The sequence below is a fragment of the Apostichopus japonicus genome, chromosome 12 (genome assembly GCF_037975245.1).
Source record: "Apostichopus japonicus isolate 1M-3 chromosome 12, ASM3797524v1, whole genome shotgun sequence".
NCBI classification, from domain to species: domain Eukaryota; kingdom Metazoa; phylum Echinodermata; class Holothuroidea; order Aspidochirotida; family Stichopodidae; genus Apostichopus; species Apostichopus japonicus.
The window spans coordinates 30,068,392-30,095,900 of record NC_092572.1 but is presented as its reverse complement, the minus strand read 5'-3'; the positions used below and the strand labels follow the sequence as shown (position 1 = coordinate 30,095,900).

The 27,509-nt window shown below is 35.5% G+C and overlaps 1 protein-coding gene across 1 annotated transcript in view; it reads right to left on the bottom strand.

The window, feature by feature from the left end:
- The window catches only part of LOC139978009 (astrocytic phosphoprotein PEA-15-like), a 47,298-nt gene that overhangs the window by 3,847 nt on the left and 15,942 nt on the right, over positions 1-27,509 (bottom strand). The window contains exon 2 of the mRNA XM_071987915.1: positions 1,824-2,039. Within this exon, the coding sequence (XP_071844016.1) occupies positions 1,824-2,004 (181 nt within the window). The 5' untranslated portion in view covers positions 2,005-2,039. The remainder of the gene's footprint in view (positions 1-1,823; positions 2,040-27,509) is intronic.

Genomic DNA, 27,509 nt, shown 5'->3' with positions numbered 1-27,509 from the left:
TCATGTGATTGATTGATTGATAACTATCGTGTATATTGATTGATTGACAACTATCCTGTAAAATGATTCAATATTTGTTGAATGGCATAGCTTGAATCAAGATATCAAGAATGCATATTTGGATAGAGGATTTGCTTCACTTACCTGCATATAATTATTAGTACTCAACTACAGATTATTAAAATGGTTAGAGTGCGGATGCATAAAGTTACATCATAGAGACAGTAATAACATATGAACAATGATTTTGTGTTTTAGCTTTATATAGGATATATACCTACATATCCACGTTTTGCCAACTATTTACAAGCAACAATATAAATAAGGTCTGATTTATAAATGAGTATGCCCCGTGGCAGTTGCAACAGCTACACTTATTTGTCAAGCCCAGCAAGGTCACCCATAATGTCCAGTGATATTAACAACATTCCAAAACAGCAGAATCTCAAGTAAAACTATAGTCTACAAATCAAATTTTATAAATATGTGACCACTTGTTTACAAACTGGAAGGAGAAACTATCAACATTTAATCTGTCTGTTTTCATTAGTACAGTGTTCAGTGCATTTTCTACTACTGCTACTGTACAGTCTGCTGCTTCAGCCAAGCATATAGGAGGTACCTAGGCAACTGGAGATCTGCTTACCCAACAAATTTAATTAAATATAGTTAACAGATAAAACCCAGCATAGTCATATATCTCATTGCAACCAAGAACCTTCCCTGGATAACCTAACAGACAGTCCTTGAACTGAAGTTACATTACATCAAAGCAACAGAACAAAATGGCTGAGACAAACAGGCAGAAAAGGAAATCATCAAAACAAGATGACTCTTTGGAATAAATTATATCACTTATATAACAACTAAAACATATAGCTTATTTCTAGCTCATATGAACACTAGGACAATTTTAATGTACCACAGATTAATTGACAGGGGATCGGGTAGATCTAACCGGGGTAAGGTAAATATAACCAGTTATTCCACACCCTAATTTTTTTTAATAGAGTCTATCCCCTCAAATCTTTTTCATCCACCAATAAAATGTTTTGTATGTCCTCCCCCGCCCCCCCCCCCCACACAGAGATTGGAAAGGGTCATCTAGCTGTTTGTGTTTTCTTTTTTCCTGGGCCTCCAGGCTATAATTTTGGAGTTTTCGAATATAAGTTTTGAAGCTACATTTAAGCTGAGACCTTAAATGAAAACAAGTTCATTTATTAATAAGTCAGTTTTTTCCCAGTATATAAAACTGTTAATAAAACCTGCATATCACATTGACAGTCATTGTGAGGAAAAATTGCAATCAAAATAGTAATTTGAGATGAATTTAAAAGACTATGTCATTGCTTTGATCAGGTAAATATGGCAAAATCTTCATTTATTTCTTAATATCCCTTTTTCCACCTTACCAATAATAACAGATCAGTGTGAGTCATCCAGAGCAGCTGTATACAGCTCCTATAACTCACATATCCATTCATTGGTTATCAGCCTATTTGATGCTGTCATTTTGGCATGTTCCACTCAGCAACCCAAATTTTGCTGACTTAATATGGGTATTGCATGGAGGTATTTTTGTTTCCATTCACCAAAATTGTGATTGCGTTGAGGTAATTTTGTTTTCATTCACAGTTTTAAAGTTTGTGTTCATAGTATTGCATGACAGTAACAAGGCTTGTAAAAATCAAAATGAATAAAATCGGAACAGTATAAAGCATAATTTGTAACTTTGTTAGATGCATACTCACATAGAAATGGAAGCACAAGGTGGCATGTTTCAAAATAAATTGTTATGGGATTAATTATTTAGATATTAATACCTTTGCTTAGCCGTCCCACTTTTTCCAGGAAGTCAAACAGATCCTTCTGTTTCTTGATGGTTTCTCGGTTTTCATTTGGGATGACCTCCTGGCAAGCAGACACGAGAGATTTCAATTCTTCTTCTGATATCCGTTCTCCTAATTGCTTGAGAAAATTCTGGAAAGTGTCTTCATCAGACATGGCCTCAAGTCATCAATTTACCAACCAGAAATATCCTGGAAGGATTAAGGGATAGACAGACGTTAGAGATAATTACTTCAAACAGTTTGATGTTGGTTACTCGTATAGTTATAAACCATCCATCATCTAGTACAAAGACTTCGGACACTTTGATGCTAATTAGGTGTATAGTAATTAACCCGCCATCATTTGGTACAAAACCTCAACCATGGTTAAGTGTATGTGATAAATCAATCAGCATTTTACACAAAGGTCTCAACTACTACAATCAGTTTGATGCTAGTTACAGTATGTGTATAGTACAAAGACCTCTACCATGGTTACGTGTATACTTATAATCCAACCATCATTTAGTAATTTGACCTCAACCAATTGGATTATTTTCATACATCCAAGCTGGAACAAGAACATCTTTTAATTTATTTCTTGTTTTGCTGATCAAGGCATTTGTGAAGCAACAGTAGAATATAATGTGGCACATTGGTGTTTTAATTAATCAGGGGTAGAAAGGTGTTTCAATTGTTCATTTCTGTCACAGTTTCGTTCCAGCTTTGAGGATACATAATAGCATCTTCCAACGTTAAGGGTCGGTCGGTTGCAAATTTGTTCAAAAGTGTGAAATAAGCTTGAAGCATGTGAGTGATGCTTCTATATGGAAGAAGCATTATCTGTCAAAGTCATCTATCACAAATGGCTGACATGGGACCATGTTTGTAGAGAATTGCTTTAAATAGACAAGTGCAACAAAGAGTATTGACTGTTGGTGACTAATCCTCTATGGAATACAGATTTAATGAAGAAATGCAAAGAGTAATATGTTCTGTTATTGAAAGGCTTGTGACAACCCATAGATCAATCTGTTAGTATAAACATATTGATAGAAAGATCTGTATAGACCTCTGCTTGAAAAGATATTGTGCTTCAGCAATATTTAGCTGGAATATAATCAAACTTTCTTAAAAGGTGATGAGGCCTGGAAGGGCCAGAGGCAAATTAAGATTTCAAAAAGGGGGGGGGGGGGGGATCTAAGCCCTTTGGTTATTGAAAGTTAAGTTCTCGCATGAAAACAAACTAGACTTGCAACAATAATGCATTATGAGCCATATTTAGACTATAAATTCTATATAAGCACTAAATACAACATTGTGCTAAGACATACATACTCAAACATACATACATACAAGCATACATACTCTTGATATTTTGTGTGAACCAGTAGCAATAGTCAGTGTTCCTCCCCAGCTGAATTGCAGCATGAAAGCTGGGTTTGCATGCTTGGATTGGTCATAAAGAATTCAGTATTAATTAGGCGATTCTGTAGAGTAAACTGGAATTGTTTTAGTCAAGCCATTAAGAAACTATGAGGATTTTCTAAAGTTCTCCTTGTTGGGTTTCTTGGGAGTCATACAGTACTTATTTAACGTTTATCACAATAGGATACTAGCTCATAACACGTCTATGTGTGTTGGTCTTATGATGATATAATTATCCATGTTCAGAACATGCTAGATTTACCACTTTTGGTCACTTTCTACCAGAAATGTTTTGTGAAAAAAATTTGTATTAAAGTTGAATCAAATTGACCAGCAAGAACCACTGGTCACATGAATCCCTTTCTGTGACCTCTATAAGATTCTATTAACTATAGTCCTCATGTTTAGGGTCTCCTTTCATACAGTACACAAAGGAAATACCATCTTTCTTTCTTCTTTCATTTGTAATCAATGGCATCCAACATCTAAACTTCCAAAGATTAGAACTACTTAGGTTGATTCACAATCTATTCATGATATTTATTTTTAGTAGACACTACCAAATTTCAGTTGTATCATTAACATACCTACATTAGATGAACCAGTCTCATGCTAATTATTATGAAAACAGTAAAACTGCCAGGATATGATCAGCAATTATCAGCAACTTCTCAACATCTCCTTAATTCTCTCTAGGGAGATTATTCAGGTAGACAACAGATAATATAAGGAGCTTCAGGTCTTGTCTTTCAAATATGCATTCCGGCTGGTCTGCAGCCAGGAAGCAACATCCCAGCAGCCAAATGTAATCATGAATGTGTACATGTAGGCTGCATATACCTGTACAGCTTATTATTACTGCTGTACTAGTCAAGTTCTACTCTACATTGTCAGACTGTGCATGTAAAAGCCTTTAAGCTACAGACATTACAAGTCATACTATCATAATAAACAACATTTCACATGTATCAATCTCTACATTCCAATATTAATAAAATACAAAAACAATATTGTTTATAAAATCTGGTGGACATTCTGGAAGCCATAATTAGTTGAGTCTGAATGATTGGTTAGCTTTGTCTTTAATGTTGTAGAAGTAATTAACCCATATCAGTTACTTGTACTATTTCTTGGTCTTTAATGTTGTAGGAGTAACTCATATCAGTTACTTCTACTATTTCTTTTACAAAAGGAGCTGTATGGTATCCAAGAAACTGCACTAGCTTTTAGTACTTCAATTTACTAGTATAATCTCTAAGACCAATCTGATTGTGTTAAAACGAACACATGATATACCAGAGATTTATCTTTGTAATAACCTTTAATTAAAGACTGCCTGCTTCTAAAGAAGGGGTTTTGCAATAGTTAGAGGACATACAGTTTAAAGGGATTCTTCTCTCATTCTGCAGGTTAAACATTATTAGCAAGGTGGTCTGGGAAGCAGCTTGACACAGCTCTACTGTATTGTCCCTCTTTAAGGTTGATCAAGCCTCCTTTAAGGTTGATCAAGCCTCCATGGCTTCTTTCGCAAGTTCCTGCTTGCGGGAAGATCACATATACATACATACATACATTCATACATTGCTTAAAAGAGAATAACAATGTCTCTATCACAACTGGTGCAATTGTTCTTTATCTAAAGGTGACTATACTGTAATGACCCCCCCCCCCCCCCACGTTGATGTCAAGGGTTAGCACCTACACCTGTACAAGGGAGGGTGGCATTTTTTTTGTATCTCATTGGTGGTTCTATGTTTGAAGGATGATCACCTTGAAGTATATCATCCATTTTAAAAGTACAATGCCAAAAAGGTGAATGAAACTGGCGGTCTGATTATTCATCACGTTGACTATGAGAATATTTAATGATTTGGGTTCAATACCTTTACACTGTGAGCAATGAATTAATACTACATTTGTAGAACTTGTAGTTGCAACAATGTATGAATGTATATATGCAAGCTGTTTCTACAATATGGAGGCCAAACAAGTGAAATAGAAATTGCTCAGAATTTGTTTGACTAATTTGATGATATTTCTGGGACAGTATTAAAATCCAGGGACACTTTTAATCTGGGGATGATGCTTGAAATCCAGGGACATGGCCTGTTTACGCTACTCTGGAAGCTGCTTTTCTCTGTTATTTCTACCAAAATGAACTTTTCACCTGATAATGAATCTACCTTAAAGCCTACTTATTATTTATTTGGGCCATCATGCTTCTAATTTGGATTATGTGTAACAATATATCCGTAACAGATGAATTATGCATGCAGGTAAATAGTGATGTAATGCACAGCTCATTTACAATGGAAAGTAAGTTTCTAGCAAAATATATTCTGATTCAAATCTAGACATATTTAGGATTTAAATGTGTGCAGACTAACCAAGAAGACTGTAAACCATCAAAATCTCATATGAATCATGTACATACATAAATCACAAGTTCCCCAGGGTGGGGTGGGCATTGAGTGGGATGTTGCAGTTTTAAATTTCCACCCAATTTCCTTAAAGAGCCACATTTCTCTTGGAATACTCACACTCTGTACTTAATGAAACTGAGGTGTGATCTGTGTATTAAGACTACTACATCCCCTAGCAACCAATTCATATAGAGAGCACCACAAACAAAGAGATGGCTATAATTATCAGGGAATAATATACAGTAGTGTTCACCTGCAGACTTTGTTGTAAAAGTATTGAAGGAACTGATATCGTTTCTTATTAAATACTATATTGTCCCTGTGTACAAAACGTGCTATTTAATGATTGTTCTTACAGCAATATGACCATTTGTATCATAGCATTAATAGCTAATTGTGATACTGAATAAATTATTCCCTGTAATATAAGAATGGAGTTGGTAGAGCTTTGGACATCAGGTCACTGACAGACAAGCATGCCACTTTACACAAGACTTGGGGTAAACAATGATGAAGAATGATATAAACTGGAGAATGCTTAGTAAACAAACTGGAGAATGCTTAGTATACATACAAACTGGAGAACGCTTAGTATACAAACTGGAGAATGCTTAGTATACATACAAACTGGAGAATGCTTAGTATACATACAAACTGGAGAACGCTTAGTATACATACAAACTGGAGAAAGCTTAGTATACATACAAACTGGAGAATGCTTAGTATACATACAAACTGGAAAATGCTTAGTATACATACAAACTGGAAAATGCTTAGTATGCATACAAACTGGAGAACGCTTAGTATACATACAAACTGGAGAATGCTTAGTAAACAAACTGGAGAATGCTTAGTATACGAACTGGAGAATGCTTAGTACACAAACTGGAGAATGATTAGTAAACAAACTGGAAAATGCTTAGTATGCATACAAACTGGAGAACGCTTAATATACATACAAACTGGAGAATGCTTAGTAAACGAACTGGAGAATGCTTAGTATACGAACTGGAGAATGCTTAGTATACATACAAACTGGAGAATGCTTAGTATACACACAAACTGGAGAATGCTTAGTATACGTACAAACTGGAGAATGCTTATACACACAAACTGGAGAATGCTTAGTAAACATACAAACTGGAGAACGCTTAGTATACATACAAACTGGAGAATGCTTAGTATACATACAAACTGGAGAATGCTTAGTATACATACAAACTGGAGAATGCTTAGTATACATACAAACTGGAGAATGCTTAGTATACATACAAACTGGAGAATGCTTAGTATACATACAAACTGGAGAATGCTTAGTATACATACAAACTGGAGAATGCTTAGTATACATACAAACTGGAGAATGCTTAGTAAACAAACTGGAGAATGCTTAGTATACGAACTGGAGAATGCTTAGTAAACAAACTGGAGAATGCTTAGTAAACAAACTGGAAAATGCTTAGTATGCATACAAACTGGAGAACGCTTAGTATACATACAAACTGGAGAATGCTTAGTAAACAAACTGGAGAATGCTTAGTATACGAACTGGAGAATGCTTAGTAAACAAACTGGAGAATGCTTAGTATGCATACAAACTGGAGAATGCTTAATAAACAAACTGGAGAATGCTTAGTATACATACAAACTGGAGAATGCTTAGTAAACAAACTGGAGAATGCTTAGTATACGTACAAACTGGAGAAAGCTTAGTATACATACAAACTGGAAAATGCTTAGTATACACAGAAACTGGAGAATGCTTAGTATACATACAAACTGGAGAATGCTTAGTATACATACAAACTGGAGAATGCTTAGTAAACAAATTGGAGAATGCTTAGTATACGAACTGGAGAATGCTTAGTAAACAAACTGGAGAATGCTTAGTAAACAAACTGGAAAATGCTTAGTATGCATACAAACTGGAGAACGCTTAATATACATACAAACTGGAGAATGCTTAGTAAACGAACTGGAGAATGCTTAGTATACGAACTGGAGAATGCTTAGTAAACAAACTGGAGAATGATTAGTAAACAAACTGGAAAATGCTTAGTATGCATACAAACTGGAGAATGCTTAGTAAACAAACTGGAGAATGCTTAGTATACATACAAACTGGAGAAAGCTTAGTATACATACAAACTGGAGAATGCTTAGTAAACAAACTGGAGAATGCTTAGTATACGTACAAACTGGAGAATGCTTAGTATACATACAAACTGGAGAATGCTTAGTATACGAACTGGAGAATGCTTAGTAAACAAACTGGAGAATGATTAGTAAACAAACTGGAAAATGCTTAGTATGCATACAAACTGGAGAATGCTTAGTAAACAAACTGGAGAATGCTTAGTATACATACAAACTGGAGAAAGCTTAGTATACATACAAACTGGAGAATGCTTAGTAAACAAACTGGAGAATGCTTAGTATACATACAAACTGGAGAATGCTTAGTATACATACAAACTGGAGAATGCTTAGTATACACACAAACTGGAGAATGCTTAGTAAACAAACTGGAGAATGCTTATACAAACTGGTTTATTCCAACACTGGCTTAAGGCCAAACTTCATGCTGTCCACCTTCTTTGGTTTTGCCTTCTTTCCTTTCAGCGACCACCTACTAATGCATCTTCCAGGTTCTTAAATCCCTGAGAGTTGTGTGACCTGTTTTAAAGTTCTTTGTACTGCTGTGTGTAAGTGTTTATCTCCCAGTCTCAACAGAGGAATAAGGGGGGGGGGGGGTTGGGGGCGGTGGAATAAAGTATTATTGGGAAGATCTGTTCACCTGGGAGGCTGATTAATGTCACCTTCTGACAGATGTTCCACTCAGCTGTGAATACTGTCCCTATCGATCGTCCTTAATCATTACCATCAACTTGTAACTATATATAAACGCAGAGAGATACTCTTTCTGGGGAATTAGTTTCCAATTTTCCCCTATTTTTACATCTCTCCTTTTGTTAGAAGCTTATCTGTGGGCTATATCCAGCTCACTTAAGAGTGTTAAGCTTGAATATCAGATAATCAAAGCCATGTGTAACTGACATGCTCAGCTTTATGTCATTTATTGAGACCATAGAGAAAACATGCAGTTACCTTAGCTGTATTTTGCAGTGCATTTGCTGCAGCCTTTTTGGTACAAATGTCATACTGCTGTTAAATGAAAGGATATTAGTTGGATACATTGCAACATGTAGAGATAAGTATACAAGTATGTAAGGTATTGCCAGCAAGCCATCATATCAGCAGTATATCAGCTATCAGGAATGTATCCAGTGGCGGAGCGTCCATACAGTCAGGGGGGACAGATGCCCCCCCTGACGGACTCAAATGGACTGCTAGTGCCCTTTTCAGCTCTTTACAACTTTTTACTTATTCTAGATTATTGACTTTTTTATTGCGCTCTCATCTACCTATTGACATTTGTCACATGTTGTTGGTGTAATTTGGCAATGACACCTATTAACTCTTTATTTATCTGCAAATTAGCCAGGCCCGGAAAGGGTAATTTCCGGAGATCTAGGGAGTATCTTTACTCAAAAATTTTCCGTACGCTACGCGGCAACCAGTGGTGGCGCTGCACTTAGATAATGTCGAAAGCGCCCCTACAGACCATTCTCGCCCTGAGCCTCCTGATCAATACTCCTAGCTCCGCCACTGAATGTGTCATATATTAGCATAAAAATATCATACCACCAGTCAAGAACATTTATGATCCTGCAAATATATTGACTGATCGAATAATTTTGTATGTGCTTTCTATGACTTTTATAGTAATTACACAGCATGCATTCTATGGTCCAAACAGCCACATTTGACTGTGATGTCTCAAATACACCCATCCAAATCTCATGTACCTTCCAGTGTTCATCAGCTGACTCAAACCTCTGAAGCAGCTGTTTTGCTCATTTGTGCATTAATGTCACTCTGTCACTCTTCACCATGGGGTCTTTGTGGGTTTCTTTGGTGTATCAAATTAGGAAGTTATGCATCATTTAGTGTATTAATTATACACTCAAATTGGTTTCTCAAGCATTCCATGTCAAGTTTTACTGTATTTCAATGGTAAACATTGTAAATTTATGTCTTATTTTCTGTTGCAATATTAGGAAGCATAAGTTAGATTATTATGTTTTCAGGTAGCACACCTCCTTTATCTTTCTTTCATTGGTTGAACATATATGCATACAATCAGACTGAAGCATGTACATACAAAATACAGATTTAAATTCTAAGTTAACAATTAGTTGCCTTCCTTAAATTGTTTCTTGCTCTTACTTAAAATATAGTTTAAAAAAACATGAACCTATTCAAAACAAGATCCAGCATGTACTTGACAAAGTTAGAAAGGGTTTGTCTAATAGAGAAAACAAACAGCGATTAATGAAGGGCATAGACAAGCACCAACCCTGTTGTTGTTTCTCTTCCAGTAAAGGAAACAGCAACTGATAAAGAACATGCAGTGAAGGATGTTCTCAAAGTCATGAAATAACTAGAATCTCTGATGTAACATCAGAGCTTGGTGTGTCTTAATTCTTTTTATGATTTATTTTTTTAAGAATCCCTTTTTAAGAAGAATGGCTCTTTTTTAGCTCAATCTGATTTTTTGGTTACAATATAACTAAAGAACCTGTTCTCTAGGGTGTCTATTGATGAATGTTGTTAAAGCAGCATTTTGCGTCCTTTTCTATGGTTTTTCTCAACCTCATAGATTCCACGATGCCATAACAACATACATAACTAGCTTATCTATTCAAATATTACTTCAAATGGCGGCATAAAACTTCCATTTTTGTTTTTCTCGAAGATATTTTCCGTTGGGATCCAAATAAACCTCACCCATAATATGAATATTACAAAGCTACGAACGTCATTGGCCAATACGTAATACAACACCATGCTTGATTTGTGTAGATTGTCTATGGCAGTTGTACAAGAGAGCTTCCAGCTCGCTGGTACTACCAAGTTACTAACTCAACGTTTTGAATCTATATTTAGCAACGGCTCATAACTTAACCTGCATCTCTGATTTAGTTGAATTCAAACTAGAGGGTTGGGGGAACTGTATGCGATTTAAATTAAATGTGTAATTTGTCGGAGGACACTTTTCTCATTATCTGTAAATGTCCTTAATTACTCGCCAATTAATGCTTTTGGCAGGGGAAAAACTTGGCTAATATCTTAGTTTGCTGTTTTGTGATATGATATATTTAAAAAACTTGATGGACAAAATGCTGCTTTAAGATGATTACCTCAAGCTGATTGATATTTCTCAGTGATTGTGTTCAATGGCTATTACTGTATTGGGATTTGAATATATCTTTATTTCTAATGTAGCTGGTGTTTGTATTTGTACCCTGCAAACTTTGATATCATCAAAGTTTATGTTTTGCATTACAACATAAACTCAATCAAGGGAGCAAATACAACCTGGTGGGCCTTCCCCCCCACTACCCCCAAAAAACTTAGGGGATCTAACTCCCTGCCCCCTTCTGACACAGATAGACATAATATTACAACATATATATAATAGATATAATAAAGTCTTAGGTCCTTTGTTATTTATTCTATATATTAACGATATTTGTCATGTCTCCAAACTAGCCAAAATCATTCTCTTTGCTGATGACACCAGTATTTTCTTCGAGAGCGACGACATAATCACATTATCTTCCAACGTGTCAAATGAATTAAATAAATTCTGTAATTGGTTTTCAGCCAACAAATTATCACTAAATGTACAAAAAAGTAATTACATTGTCTTTAATACTCGTAATACACTTATTTGGAATAAAGATATGTATGGATGGGAAAATAATTAAGCAAGTTTATACTACTAAGTTTTTAGGTGTAAATATTGATAGTAAACTTAGCTGGCGCAACCATATTTCAACTATTTGCAGTATAATTGCACGGAATGTTGGCATATTATCTAAGTTGAAATATTATCTATCGGAAAACATACTCAGAACACTATACCAGACCCTGGTTGTCCCGCATCTCACTTATTGTTCCATTATTTGGTCTGGTACATACAACACCAACCTTAACAATCTTATAATACTCCAAAAGGCAGCCATTCGCCACATAACACACTCAGCCCCACGTGAGCACACCAGTCCCCTATTTAAGAAACTTAACTTACTAAAATTGCACGATCTCATTAAAGTTAAGCTTGCATTATTTGCCTACAAGACCTGGAATGGCTTACTACCAGCTGCCTTTGACAATTTTTTAACCAGTAACAGAGATGTACATAATCATAACACGAGGCATGCTAATCATGCCCACTATAATCTCTACAATACCACCATTGGAACTTTAAGCCTACAAAACCGTGCAACAAAAACATGGAATCTTCTAATGAACGATTTAAAGAGTAAAAAGTCAGTCACATCCTTTAAGAAGTGGTTTTGTAAGGAAATAATAGCTAGTTACTGACTAAAACTAAATTATACCTGTATGTAATTACTATATATATATATTGAACATTTAATTTGTACTTATATCTATGTATGTATTCATAAACATATATATATTTTGTTTTTTCTTTTCTTTTCTTTCTTCAGGGAGTCTTCCACATTGTTAAGCTTTTAAGCTTTATGGAAGACTTCCTCCACTTTGAACTTTTGTGGCAAACAAATAAATAAATAATATTACAACTATTACTAGTGTACTACTGTACACTAGTAATTGTTGTAAATATATTAAAACTGTTTATGTGGTACAACCTTCTTCAACATAAATTGATTCATGTTGCATCTATGTAATCTCCACATTATCAAATTTCTCAGGGGACACCCCCTCCCTCTTCCCTAAGATCCTCCCCTAGATGCCTTACCATCATAGCACCCTTCCACTGGTACAAAAAATGGTGGTTGTTCCCCTGGATTGTCTGTTTTGGAACCAACATGCTTCTCCACTAGCTCTATGCAAGTTGTATGCACAGTGAAGTGAAATCTTACAAAATGATGTAAATAGCTTTAATTTTCAATCAGGACTTGACAGGTTAAAATGGACGATTGGCTGTATTACTGATATCATCTTAATTACGACTGGTATGCTTGCAAATGTTTGACAGCCTTTGGATTTCTAGAATGATACAGTCTTTGAATCAGTTTATTGCCAGGAAGTTGCATATGGTTACTGGAGGATGCAGAATGATTAGATGTCATCATCCTAAGTTGTACCCTTGCAGTCATCAAAACTTACAAATATTTGTTATCTGCAAGGCTCAGGCCGATATTTATTAAGAGAAATAAAGTAGATAAACAAATAGAAATCTCCAAGATACTAATTTACAACAATGTATTAGAGTTCCTACTCACACAGTACCTTAGGGTGCTAAATACTTCCGTGGTAACCAACATTATAAAGTTTACTTCTCTCTTGGTGTACAACAGGAAGCATCAAAAGTCCTTAAAGAAAACTTGATTTCCCTTGTAATATTTGTCGATTTTCTCTCTGTAATTAATTCAGTACTGTATAGACCTATACCTAGGGGCTGTAGGCCTAAGGTAGCCTTCGTAACTTTTGACAGACAGAAAGCATGTCAACCACTCAGTCACATGACGGAGAAAGCTGTAATCAACCATGCTTAGCCATGCATTTAGTTTCAACAATCTTATTGACTACATATATAGATTACTGACCTATTTTCTAGACCTTTGCTCTATTTTATATTCTCCCCATGGGAATATCGAAGGCAAGAGTAGGCCTCATCATAATTCGGCTTAATCTGGATGCGAAAGGTGCAGGTCTCAAACCAGGTTAGTCATGTGTTAGTGAGGTTCATTGTTTAGGTCTGCAACCTGAGTGTGTTAGGAGTGATAGCTCAGTGGTTAACGCTAGTGCCTTCCAATCATAAGGTTGCTATATAAATGACTTTATGATGGTGTTTGACAATGAAGAGAGTGCAGTTGCCAGGCTAAGATTCTAAAATGCATAGTTTTGAACTGATTCATTTATACTTTCCCCATCTCTACAGTCACTGTGTTCCATATAAGCTTGCTTTCAGTAATGGTTCTAACTAAACTTTACATTTGACTTGACTTGCAAGAGCTGTATAGTCCATGGTAACATGTTACTATCATGATCACGACAAGGTTTGATGATATTACTTAACCAGTGCTTAACTCACCAAGTCATAACCCTAACTTCCAGTGAGTTTTCAAAATACTTTGATTTTGTGTTGCAAATTCCAAAAGTATAATAATCCTTAGAAAATGCAGTGTAGCCTGTTAATGTCTGTTGATCTTTATAATCCGTAAGATGGGACATTCAGGCTCGAGCTAACTTACCCACATATCTCACACATAGGCATATGGGACCATCTCAATTTGGGGGGACAGAAAGTTTTTGCCCAAATTTGGAAACCTTGCCCAAATTTTCGCAACCTTCTACACAAGCTGTATGAAACATGCTGATGCCAGTTGTGAGTAATATTTTATTGAAATTATCATTTGTAAGCCTAGAATAGTTGGCACCCAGTGCAAATCATTCCTTTGTCACCCTGTGTAGGGGATGCCATCCTGGGGGTCTAAGGGGGCATGCCCCTCCCTTTTGTGAAAGGTTTGTGTTAGTTGGCAAACTGGTGCTATCTTTGGCATAGCTTTGAACTGGTTATATGTTTAGGAATTCTCATTCTTATTTCTCTTATTTTGGAGGGGGGAGGGGGAGGGAGGGGGAGGGCTGTGGCATGGCGCTCCCCTGACTGGAACTCAGGGCAGAACACCCCCACATAGTATGCCACTGTTTGTAAGGGTGTTCCACGTTTGGAAATGAGAATTTCCCCCAAAAAAGTTCTAATTACTAATAGGCTCACCTCTGCCTATTACTGTTAAAGGAATTGTTTAGTGAAAAATGGGATCCAATCGATCACATAATTTTTTGTCTTTGTAAGGCCATAAGCCTTGCCCTGTCATGAATTTTAGTTTCCATGATAGAGTGCTTGAAATGTTGGCCCGTCCTGCCAGAAAATTTGAATCTGACACTGACTTGACGTGACATTAGTGCGGCACATTGGTCAGAATGGATATGGACGCACTCTAAGCTTGGCTTTGATACAATACACAGGAATGTGCACAGACCTCACATATGGCTGTGATTCAAAAATCGCTCAAATATCAAATATCTGAACAACATATTATGAAGAACACCGAGTTGGGGAACTATTGAACGTTCAAGTCTTCAAAAGATTGCTAACCGTCAACTTCACCAAGAAATTTCCATCTATTTTAAGAAAATTTGAAATTTCCTCGCTACTATATATTATTCCATGGGCAGTCTGGAGGGCCATTAGACTAGTTATTATTCCATGGGCAGCCTGGAGGGCCTTTAGACTAGTTAAAGTATATTATTCCACGGGCAGTCGGGAGGGCCTTTAGAGTTAGACTAGTTAAAGTATATTATTCCATGGGCAGCCTGGAGGGCCTTTAGACTAGTTAAAGTATATTCCATGGGCAGGCAGCCTGGAGGACCTTTAAACAATGCTTTTTGAAGAAAAGATTATGGTCTAAGAGTCAGTGTCCCGAGGCTACCCGAATTGTTCAACAACTTTTGCTGAATTTTGAGTCCCCTGAAATTTTGGGATATAAAAAAGACTGGCTATCATATTTATCTCACGTTGTTATTGTTATGTGCCTCTGGTCCAAAGTTATGGAATTCCCTTCCCAATTATATTAAATGCCTACCCGATATATCACTGTTCATGGCTCAGCTGACAACTTACCTCTTCATGAGGTATTTTTGCTGATTTTATTTTGGTTTTGTTTATGTTATCTGTACGGCGCTTTTGACAACTTTTGCTTATAATTAGTGACTTATAAGTGTTTGGTATTAATATTATTATTATTATTAACTTGATTTAGTCTACTAAAAAATGATAAAAATTCCAAAAGTAATTTCCTGGACATTGCAACTTTACTTTCCACAAAATATACTTGGGGAGTGAAGTCTATGAAGAATTAGATAATTAAGTGATAACAGAAGGTTCAAATTACAATTTGAAGGCGACCGATCATTATTAGCCTTAATCTAGCATATTTGGAGTACTAGTTGTGCAGATCCTACTGTAATATTGTGTGATCCAGCTAATGCATCAATCACAATGCAGACCCTTCAGGGAGCCTTCCATACACTGATATATGAACATGTACGTTTGATTCAGTTTCAAAGGACAGTATTATAGCCTTGTTAAAAACATGTTGGTGCAAAGAGTGGATAAAGTTATTTATCCAATGTTACATAACATAAAGGAAATCTCAAGGCAACTAATCAATGCATTTATACAATGCCCACCACTGGTTGGTTGAACATTATTTTATTCTCTTTAATAATCTAATTGTACAAATACAATGCTAGTTTATTTCCTCAAATAGAAAAAACACTGAATTGAAATCTGAAGCAGATATTAGTATCAGTTTAAAATATCAATGTTTTACAGAAGCAGGTTCTATCAATATACAAGAGACAAAATTCCCTCATCCATTTACATTTAGAACAAATCAATAAGAAGAGCAGGGAAAAGCAATCTGCATGTAGACCTACAAATGATTTTAAAATGTAATTTTCGTTTCATTTCGTTTCGTTTATTCCAGTATAAATTGCATAAAGTACAGTTCATAAATAGGAAAATGGTGAGTATAATAAATAAAATAAATAAATAAAATAAAATGTTATGTGCATTCATAAAATGTATAAAAGTTAGGAAAACAGTAACCCAATTAGGGAATAAAAATTGTGGAAACTATACAAGTTACATCAAATCGAGTCATTTAAAGTGTCATGTTGAATAAAAATAGATGCTCTGTATACAAACAAGTTTCTGAAAACTTGCACTCTATATTTTGGTGTCATAATTACACTGATTGTACAAATACACTTAAATATAGCTGAAATTGGCTACAAAAGTTATTGGAAAACATTTGAAATAGGCAAATATTAACTGTAAAGTTAATCCATCCCCCCCCCCCCCTTTAATATAACTGATCCTTACAAAGTCAGCCTAGAATTCCACATGTCACACACAATGTTTCTAATACCCTGACTATAGATACAGCACATACAGTACGTATATGATACATAACTATTTGAAAAGCTGCAATATTTGAGCATCAACAAACTCAGTGAAATTGAGCTGAAATATCAAATACTAGGGTAGCATATAGCTACTATTATCAGTAAACTGTGTGTATCTACCCCAATGAGACATTATACAGCATTATATGGTAAACCCATAGCTATATACTACTATAAGTAAACTGTATGTATCTACAATAAGACAATATGCAGCATTCTATGGTAAACCCATAGCTATACTACTGTCAGTATACTGTATGTATCTAACCCAATAAGACATTACACAGCATTCTATGGTAAACTCATAGCTATACTACTGTCAGTATACTGTACAAATCTACCCCAGCAAGTCATATATGCAGCATTCTATGGTAAACTCATAGCTATACTACTGTCAGTATACTGTATGTATCTACCCCAATGAGACATTACGCAGCAATCTATGGTAAACTCATAGCTATACTACTATCAGTAAACTGTATGTATCTAACCCAATAAGACAATATGCAGCATTCTATGGTAAACTCATAGCTATACAGTATACTGTCAGTATACTGTATGTATCTAACCCAATAAGACATTATACAGCATTCTATGGTAAACCCATAGCTATACTACTATCAGTAAACTGTATGTATCTACCCCAATAAGACATTATGCAGCATTCTATGGTACAATTATACCAATACTACTATCAGTATACTGTACAAATCTACCCCAGCAAGACATTATGCAGCATTACATGGTAAACTCATTGATTCTTTCAGCTGCATGAAGCTGGGATGAATTATACCGTATCCACTTTTGTAGATTTCAAGAGACTTTTACCAGACCATTAACCATGCATGGCGATGTGACAGAACTGCAAGCTTAGTATATATACTATACCTCCTCGCTCAGTCACTGCAGCAATATCTTGATTGAAGGAAGCTAGCAAGCCACCATGACTTAGCATCTTTGCTAATATTAAGCAATTACGTGCATGTGAGATCACTTTAAATATTTCAAATAAAAGAGGCAATAGAGGGGCTATACAGGTTCGACGCTGAGATATTCAGCAGATACAAAAAAACGACAAGTTAATTATGCATAGCAGAAGTCTGCTAACTAAACATATATACAAACTGGATGGTATTGAATACGCTATATATTCATTGCTTCCACATCTCCCTACAATACATGATGAACTTTTGAATAAGTTGAAGATAGAAGAGACCACATAATATATGTACATTGGCTATTAATGCAAGTATTTTCCACATCAACGGTAGTATTAGACACTACAGTCCTTATTATAGCACAGTAATGGACATTAAAAGAGCTGCAAGGATGAGAAGGAAAGGATTCTGAGCTGTACAAACCTAAATAGAATTATATACATAAATATATATACATACATATGCAACATAGTTATAATATATATAAATATATATTTTTATATATTTATATATAATTGAAAGTGCAATATGTATATTTATATATACAATGTATATGTTTTATTTATTTATATGTATGTATTTATATATATGTATTTATATGCATTTATATGTATATGTATTTATATGCATTTATTTATGTATATTTATATATACAATATATATATACGTATTTATATAAACGATGTATATATATTTATATATACATATATATATATATATATAGAGAGAGAGAGAGGGGGGGGGGTGGGTGGAGAGATAAGATATATATATTTACATATGTGTGTACACATTTTGTTGGCGGATCTGATGTGCGTAAGATTCGGAAACTTACCTAGTTTGGGCATTTTTGAAGGACTAACTTAGCTCTGTAATCCAATCAGGGAGATTATTTTATTATTAATTTTATTTTAGGTTTACAGTCTTGCTCAAGGCCGAGGCCCTCCCACACAGCTTAACCCTGGTTGTTGGTAATCTGTCACACCTACACACCAAAGTGTGCACAATTCAATTATACTGTCCTAAAATGTTATAAGGTGCTCTAGACACCATAACAAGGGTGTACATGTGTTGAGATGATACAGGTAAGTGAGGAGGAGTAAATCTAATGACCATCAGTCAGCATGCAATGTGTAGCTAGGGACTCTTTATCTTCACTCATTAGAGAGCAAAGGCAAAAAACAACAAGAGTAGGTCCACTGGTTCCTTACACTAAATACACAATGCAATGTATGTGTAACTTATCTGATTTACATATATTATAAAACTTACTGGTTTATATAAGAAAAGGATACTTATCAGGCTGGAAAAGATCCTTGGAAGTGCAGAAGTCCTGATAGGAAACTTCTAGAGTATAAATCCAAGGTATTCCGGGCGAATTTCGCGAAAATTTTTCTAACTCCGAAAAACACAGTGAGACACTTTGTGGGTAGAAAAATGAAGGAGGTCAATAGGGTCAGTGAGGGTGTACAGTGTTAAAAGATTACCAGGGCATACTAGACACGGTAGAATGTGGTGCATAGGTTGTGGGGAGACAGGTATGTGGGGAACAAAGTAAATATAGAGATGTTAGCAACGAGACATTTATCCCTAGACAACTAGAAGCATAGAGCCTTTGACTTGCAAGACTGTATTTGGACAGAATATGAATAATTAATGGAGAATAAAGTTTAGGCAAATATAGAGCTTATTTTGATCAAACAGAGTAAACTGTATCTTTTCAGATGAGGTTTTCTAGAGATCTTCTAGTTCTTTGTTGATTGTTTTTAATGTCAAGGTCATATATGCTTCATGCATAGAGATATAAAACCAGAACTCACTGATTTATAGAGAATCTTTCATTATCTAGATGGAACCTAACATAAAACCTGCATAGCTCCATAATTTGTTTTCCTACCTATCCATTCCCTCAGGTTTTATGATAGCTATATTGCAGGGCTGATCTGCCAGATGGTTCAAGCGCTTGCCTTGACAAATTAGGTTCCACAACACCTTCTGTTTAGCAAAGTGAAATATAGCCTGGGGATAAACAACAGTGGGAAGAATACAGATGGAAGCTTCCAATCACAACTTATACTACAGTAAGGTTTGGAATTTCCATTAAGCTATGAAAAATATTATAAATGATTGACATGTGCTAGACAAAAGTGTCAAGTTTAGCCACTATAGAGAAATTGGGAAGACTTTGTGGTGACAAAAGCAGAACAAGATATGCAGTTCTCCCAGGTGCCATAAAAGGGGATTTATAGTAACACACATGAACTATTTAATTATAACAGCTATATTAAAGCAACTTCATTCCCTTGAGTGTGATTCCCTCTTCTTTCTCAAATTCAATGTTTGGCTAGTTTCACAAGTAATGCTTTCTCATTCAGTGCAGAAGAAGAAGATTCCTGCAGTTTGGAGAACATTTTACCAAATATGGTTGTAAACATAAACAAATATGTGATTTGACACATACAGCATTGGTTTATTGAAGAATTACTAAACTGTCCAATCACTTTGCTGGTTTATTGTAAAATTACTAAACTGTCCAATCACTTTGCTGGTTTATTGTAAAATTACTAAACTGTCCAATCACTTTGCTGGTTTATTGAAGAATTAATAAACTGTCCAATCACTTTGCTGGTTTATTGAAGAATTACTAAACTGTCCAATCACTTTGCTGGTTTATTGTAGAATTACTAAACTGTCCAATCACTTTGCTGGTTTATTGTAGAATTACTAAACTGTCCAATCACTTTGCTGGTTTATTGTAGAATTAATAAACTGTCCAATCACTTTGCTGGTTTATTGAAGAATTACTAAACTGTCCAATCACTTTGCTGGTTTATTGTAGAATTACTAAACTGTCCAATCACTTTGCTGGTTTATTGTAGAATTAATAAACTGTCCAATCACTTTGCTGGTTTATTGAAGAATTAATAAACTGTCCAATCACTTTGCTGGTTTATTGAAGAATTAATAAACTGTCCAATCACTTTGCTGGTTTATTGAAGAATTACTAAACTGTCCAATCACTTTGCTGGTTTATTGTAGAATTACTAAACTGTCCAATCACTTTGCTGTTTTATTGAAGAATTACTAAACTGTCCAATCACTTTGCTACATATATGTCATCAGTTTGATTTGAAAGATACAAATGATTAAGTTATTTATTAACTTGATATTATTTATCAGGCTTAAATTTACAATAAGTTGGATCCAAATTATTCTGGCTATAATTTTGTTAGCATGAAACTTGGATTCATCATAACATTAACCACAAAACTTGTCACTAAGCAACAGACCATAACCAAGACAACGTCTGAGATAAATTGAATTGTGAATCCGTTTCTTTATCAATACAATGCCATTAGAACTTCAGTCAGCTATCATTAATTCACCTTCATTTCATGAGGCAAATTGTAAGTGACAGTGGCAGGAGACCTGAATGCAGTCAAGTAATAATTGCAGAAGAGTTTTTAGGCCTGGTACACTGATACATATAGAACCATACAAGGAATCAAGTGCCTTACTCCTATAAGTATTAGTTAGTGTTGATGTATAATGAGAATAATTCAATGTGTTACTGAGAAATAACAGGAACTAAGTTCTCCTTTATAGTCTGAGACAGCAGCTGATGGTTATGGTCTTTGGTGGAATTTTAATTAACACAAAGCAGAATTGTTAGAGTATTCAGTTGGGATTACTTGAAACAGCGCAATCAAGCTGCTCTGGATGTTAATATACTTCAGAAGCAGTTTCAAGTATATGTCTGATATAATAAAACAACATTTAAAGGGTGTGAAGACTCTCGCACAAAGAAACATCTCATGCCGGTAATCTGACCTAGTTTCGAATGAGGTGAACAGAAGTGTTAGATACCACCATCGATCCCATAAAATACACACAGCTTGCTACCGTCGGAAATTAGACACTAGTGTACAGTCGATACATACAGCTACGGTCAATACCCACAACACAGTGTACATAGCAGCGTGGACATTTCAGGTCTAGATAAAAGATAACAAGGTATTACATTTCATTACTGTATGCATTTTGTAGCGACAAGAAGAAAACGTCATTTGCAAGCAACGAAAAGTTAACTTTATCAGAGCGCGGCATGCGGTTTGGGGCGAGTCTTCAATGCCTTTAACTAGTTTGAAAGATTAAACAACAAAGTAATTGCAAAATGTGATTCTCTTATTAGTACTAAATCAAGTTAAATAAAGTTAAACACTATTCAGTTTAATACCAATATTAAGCAATCCCCCAAACTCACTGATTTTGAGATGTTAATTATCTTAATTCTTTACTAATTCATGCTCCTATTTATAACTAACCAACTAGATTATTAACATTTGATCAATATGGACTTTAACTCCACAGCTAGTGCAACATGCCCACTTTCACCTCTTTTTGCTTTTACATTTATTGTATTTGTAATAATTATGATAATAATTTCAGTTTCACCATTGAAAAACATATTGCAAATTATTTTTGTTTCAGAAGGTGCCCGAAAAATTCTCATCATATTGCCCGAATTTTCACAAAAACATTTGGTTGGGGGGCTGCAGCCCCCAGCCCCGCCTCCTACGCCTATGCACAATACCACACATATATGCTACCATGCTATACAAAATAACACATCTAAGCTCTTTCAAATTGTCCACAGATATCTCTATAAATTGTGCAGTTGAGATGACTGTGAGAGGATGGAGCTGCAGGCATTGTAGTATTTACTAATTGGTCTAACCATGGAGTTGCTATGGAACAACTCCCTGGTCTAACATTAAAAGTACCTTGCACTAACCCAATCTCACTAAACAGCTTCATTTCTGCTACTGTTATGTAAAGTACTGACTTTTTTTGGTTTTTTACCTTGAAGGCATGTAAGCATGTATTATTAGTGGAGTTCACTAAAGATAGGCTATTATAAAACTCACAAGTAATTTATTCAGTATGGTAGGCTGCATCGTGGTAATATGACACTATACAGATTAACATATTGTACTGCTATAGTGAAGGCTGGTTGTTGCAATGAAATCATTCAAATTAAAATACCTTTTAGAACAAAAAAAAAACATTACTTGATGAAACCTATTCATAAGCCTACTTTTATTTAGTTGCAAAACATGGGTCAAACATATTATTTGTGAAGTATAAATAGCCAAAAGGTCAACATAGGCATTGTTGAGCTAAATGAAAGTATCTTAATAATTTCTGTAGAGGATGTTATTAAGATCTTATGCACTATATGTAAAGATATGTAATATTTAGCAGCCAGAATTATGAATTTAGTAAGAAACAGCAATGCGATTCATTTCACATTGGATTTTGAGACCTGAATAAAACCATTTTCTAAGATGAAGCACCCTAACATGTTCATTACTTTAATCAGGTAACCATAGAAACTATAGACATGCAATCTGTGAACAAACAAAGCAAACGCATCTTAGAGTAGGAATCTGACTTCAAGTTGTCCAAGGTTTCCACCAAAATATTCAATCATTTCCAATCTTTGTAATCTTCTTGTCAATTATACTGAGGATTTGTCACCAACCAACATTTCCGAACCAAGCATCCATTCACAATGTATTGCATGGGATCCACCATTTCAGTGTGTTCATTAAACTGTATAGTTGACATACTGTATATATATGTACATTATGGTCTCCTCAAAGCATTCGCAGCCAATTTGGCTGCTAACATTACTTTCACCTTAGAAAAGGATGAAATATGTTCCTACAAATTGTCTTGGTTTAGACAATTTGTTTTTTATATGAGAGATGAGTCTCATCCAATGTAGTTTGCAGCATAAGGTCCTTGTAACAGGCAATTACTATTCAGGCATGGATCCACGGGATGTGGGTGTTTACACCCCGTTTTCAACTCCACACAAAAGCTTTAAATTAGTTATCTAAGTGCTACCTTTGGTGTAAAGATCTAATAATAGACCAGTTATTGATAGCCTATTGCTATATGCCTCTGATTATGATGCCCCATTCACATCTAAAATTTTTTTTTTTTTTTAAAGGACCCGGCCAGACTAAAGCAAGATAAAAAATTCATCATGTAATAATTATAACATTATAAATTTGCATAATGTAAAGTCCCAGTCACATCGCACCAGATTGCAATAACGGAGAGGGAACGAAGACAAAAAATGGCACTCCGTTGATTTACGTTAGTATCCATTTAGTCTGCAGTTCTCCTCCGTCCGTCTACGTTTCATTAACGGTGAGGTCCGGTTTGTCCGGCGTCGATTTTGAACATGCACAAAACTTGGAACGGACATCCACCGAAAAATGTCTCCGTTATTCATTCGTTACTAATCTGTTAAGCTTCCGTTTTATCAGTTTCTCATGCGTTTTGTTCGTTCTGTATGCGTTTGGCATACTGTATTTCTCCGTTTGTCTCTGGTTATTGCTATTGCTCACCGGATCATTAACGGACAAAGAACGGATGAAACGTTGTCTAAGTACAGTACCAATACCGTATATTCGACGGACGCTAACATAGAAATAACAAAAGTGTAAAGGAATAGAACTGATAATGAACAGATAGGTAACGGACGTTACACGGAAGAAACGGAAGAACTCAGGCCAGGAAAGTATAACAGACGGACATAGAACGGAGATGCAGCGTACTTCCAACTTGTCCACTCCAAGCCTTCCACGCCTCATTCTGCTCCTATAACCTCTACTGTCAACACCTACATCTTGGACCCTTCAGAAAGATTAAGCTTCACACCACAGTGTCAGCTTTACAAGCACAGATGCTTATCATTGAAGCCAACATCAAGTACTATGAACAAGTCAAGAAGAGAAGGAAGAGACGTGCTCGGCGTAAATGCTGGTCTAGGGCCTGGCTTGGTCCACAGAGAAGATGGCAGTTTAGTCTTTATGACCAACTAACGCAGGAGCTGTGAATGGAAGACCAAAAATCTTTCATCGACTTCACAAGGATGCCCCCTGATTTTAAGGCACTCCGGAGGCCCAGGTTTTAGACCGTTTCTTCTCCGTTACTAGTCCGGTATGTCCGTTACTTTTCCGGTACTCCCACGTTTTGTATGTTCTTTATCCGTTAATTGTCCGTTGTAATTTTGTTACTATCTGTTGATGTTCGTTAGTACGTTCGTTGTTCATCCGTTGTTCGTCCGTTGCTGTCCGTCCCTTGTATGTTTGTAATCCGTTTTCACCGTTGAACGTCCGGTACTTTGCAATCCCCAGATGCATGCGCGACAACTTTTGCCAACGGAAATAACCGGATGACTGTTTTTCGCACGGACTCTTGTCCGTTCGTGCAATCAGTTGAGATGTGACTGGGCCTTAAATAGCCATCGTGCTTCTACTGTAACCTACTGTAACTTATAATACCACAGTTATCAAAACCAAAATTCAATTCAAAACAACAGATAAGTAATGGATGCTTCCTATATAACAGAAGTGGTTACCCATATTTGTGGCATTACCAGAAAATTTTACTTCAATCTATGCATTGAATCCATTGATTACTAATCTGCTTAGTGTTCGGCACAATTAACACTGTAACATTGTTTCAATTCCCTTAAACAAATTTTGAGGTTGGTATCACAAGACTAATAAAAAATATCATGACAAGTAATTAAGCTTATAAGTCCCTTTCTACAGTCCATGATAAACACATAAATATTGATACCTAAACTAGCCTCACAGCATCTTATTTATTTATATTAAAATAAGTGTTCGTACAGTATTGTTTGTTTATTATCTTCCTTTGCAATCCTTTTTTCAAAGTGTGTGTGTGTCTTTTTAAATTTAGAGGGGGGGGGGGGAGGAGGGGTTATATATTTTATCTTTATATGTTTGTTGACACATTGAACACAATTTTAACCCTCAAATCCATTGTGGTATGCTAACTGTATATACAAGTATAACTCTGTTGATGCCTGTTAGACTAGCCCCATTGGTGCTCTAGTAAATAAGTGTTGACACTTAACAGGTGTACTAAATCACCTTATTATGATCAAGTATGTAATTAGGTAATTTCCACAGTTTTTAGTCCTGATCTGCAAAGAATGGCCAAAATGTATGTACAGTAAAAATGTAATAAATAAAACATAAAAACATAGAACACGCTGAGATTTGCTTTGTAAAACAAAACAAAACAATATAGCTATTTGATCTCCAAAGTATGAAACATATGTAGAGGCTTTGACGTGTAGTGATGCTGAATATGGTATACAGTACATGAAGGTACGGTGTCATGAATACTGTGGGGGCTGCAGCCTCAAGCAGCCAGACTGCAGCCTTCAATAGCCAGGCTACAGCCTCCAGCAGCCAGCCCGGAAATAATCTATTGACACAGTGCCTAGTTACCAAGAGGAATGTGTACTGTTGGTGATATGCCACAGAGCATCCATATCACATATATAGCACATAGACAATGAATAAAGCCCGGGTCACATCTGCGCGATTCAACTCGCAATACAATTGAAAGTTGAATCGCGTAGTTAGACACGGGTATCAACTTGTTGCGCAATAAAAGTTGCGCTGTCGATTTGCAATAGAGCAATGTCCTAATCAGCGCAATTTCTTTGAAGCAACTTTTCTGATTTGCGTGATTTTAGTTGCGAGTTGAATCGCGTGTTGAATCGCGCAGATGTGACCCGGGCTTAAGTTAGAATTTTTGAAGCAACATTCCCTTTCATAGTGAATTGTCAAGTCACACACCAATGTGTAGTATGTATAAGCTGTGCTAAATTAATACTATAGTTGTAGGTTCATTTTCTACGTTCATGCATCTTAAGTAATTTTCTATTAATATGAACATTAGGTCTATTTGTAAACAGAGGTAGGAAACATGTGTGTTTATTTAATGATATGTTGATTCTTTATTCAATGTGATAGGACCAATATCTGGGAAAAGAGCTTTGCATCATGATTTTTTTCATTGTACATGTCTACATCTATATAAAAACCTAAATAGACAGCTGGGAATATGTTATTGATTATTTCATGTTAATAATGGCTGCTGAAATGAAATACACATGTATATTAAACATGAATCATTTAAACCATGAACTGTATGTGATAGAATTATTGCAAAACAAATTTATCTTCCTGTATTGCACTTATATTTCTTGTTTTTATTCAATACAACATAGCAACAACCACCTGGAGCAACAACCACCTGGAGCATGGTATGACTCATAATATATAATGTAGCACATAGCAACAACCACCTGGAGCATGGTATGACTCATAATAAATAATGTATCACATAGCAACAACCACCTGGAGCATGGTATGACTCATAATATATAATGTAGCACATACCAACAACCACCTGGAGCATGGTATGACTCATAATAAATAATGTATCACATAGCAACAACCACCTGGAGATTGGATGACTCATAATAAATATTGTAGCAGACAATTCCAGCAGGTTACACCCAGTTCCTGTCAATCACATTGCTTCTACAATAGCTAAAATGGCACACACACATGTATCAAATTAGACTCACAGAAATTTCTTTTCTGCATTTAATCAATATTAGTGTTATTTGACTGCAGGTTTTCCATTTCAATATGAAAAACAAAAAACGTGCAAAAAATTGCTTTCCATAAGCATTTCTTTGGCACTAAATATAATTAGAATTTTGAAAACTCAAGTTAACTACTAATTACTTTTCAAAAGTGAGGCAAATGTGTTGATGATATGATCAATGGTAATAATAACATTTGATGGGGATTTAAAAAAAATTCTTTTAAAACACAATTACAGCTGAGTTTGTTTGCAAAGAAGCTTAATATCAGATGATAGGTAAGTATTAT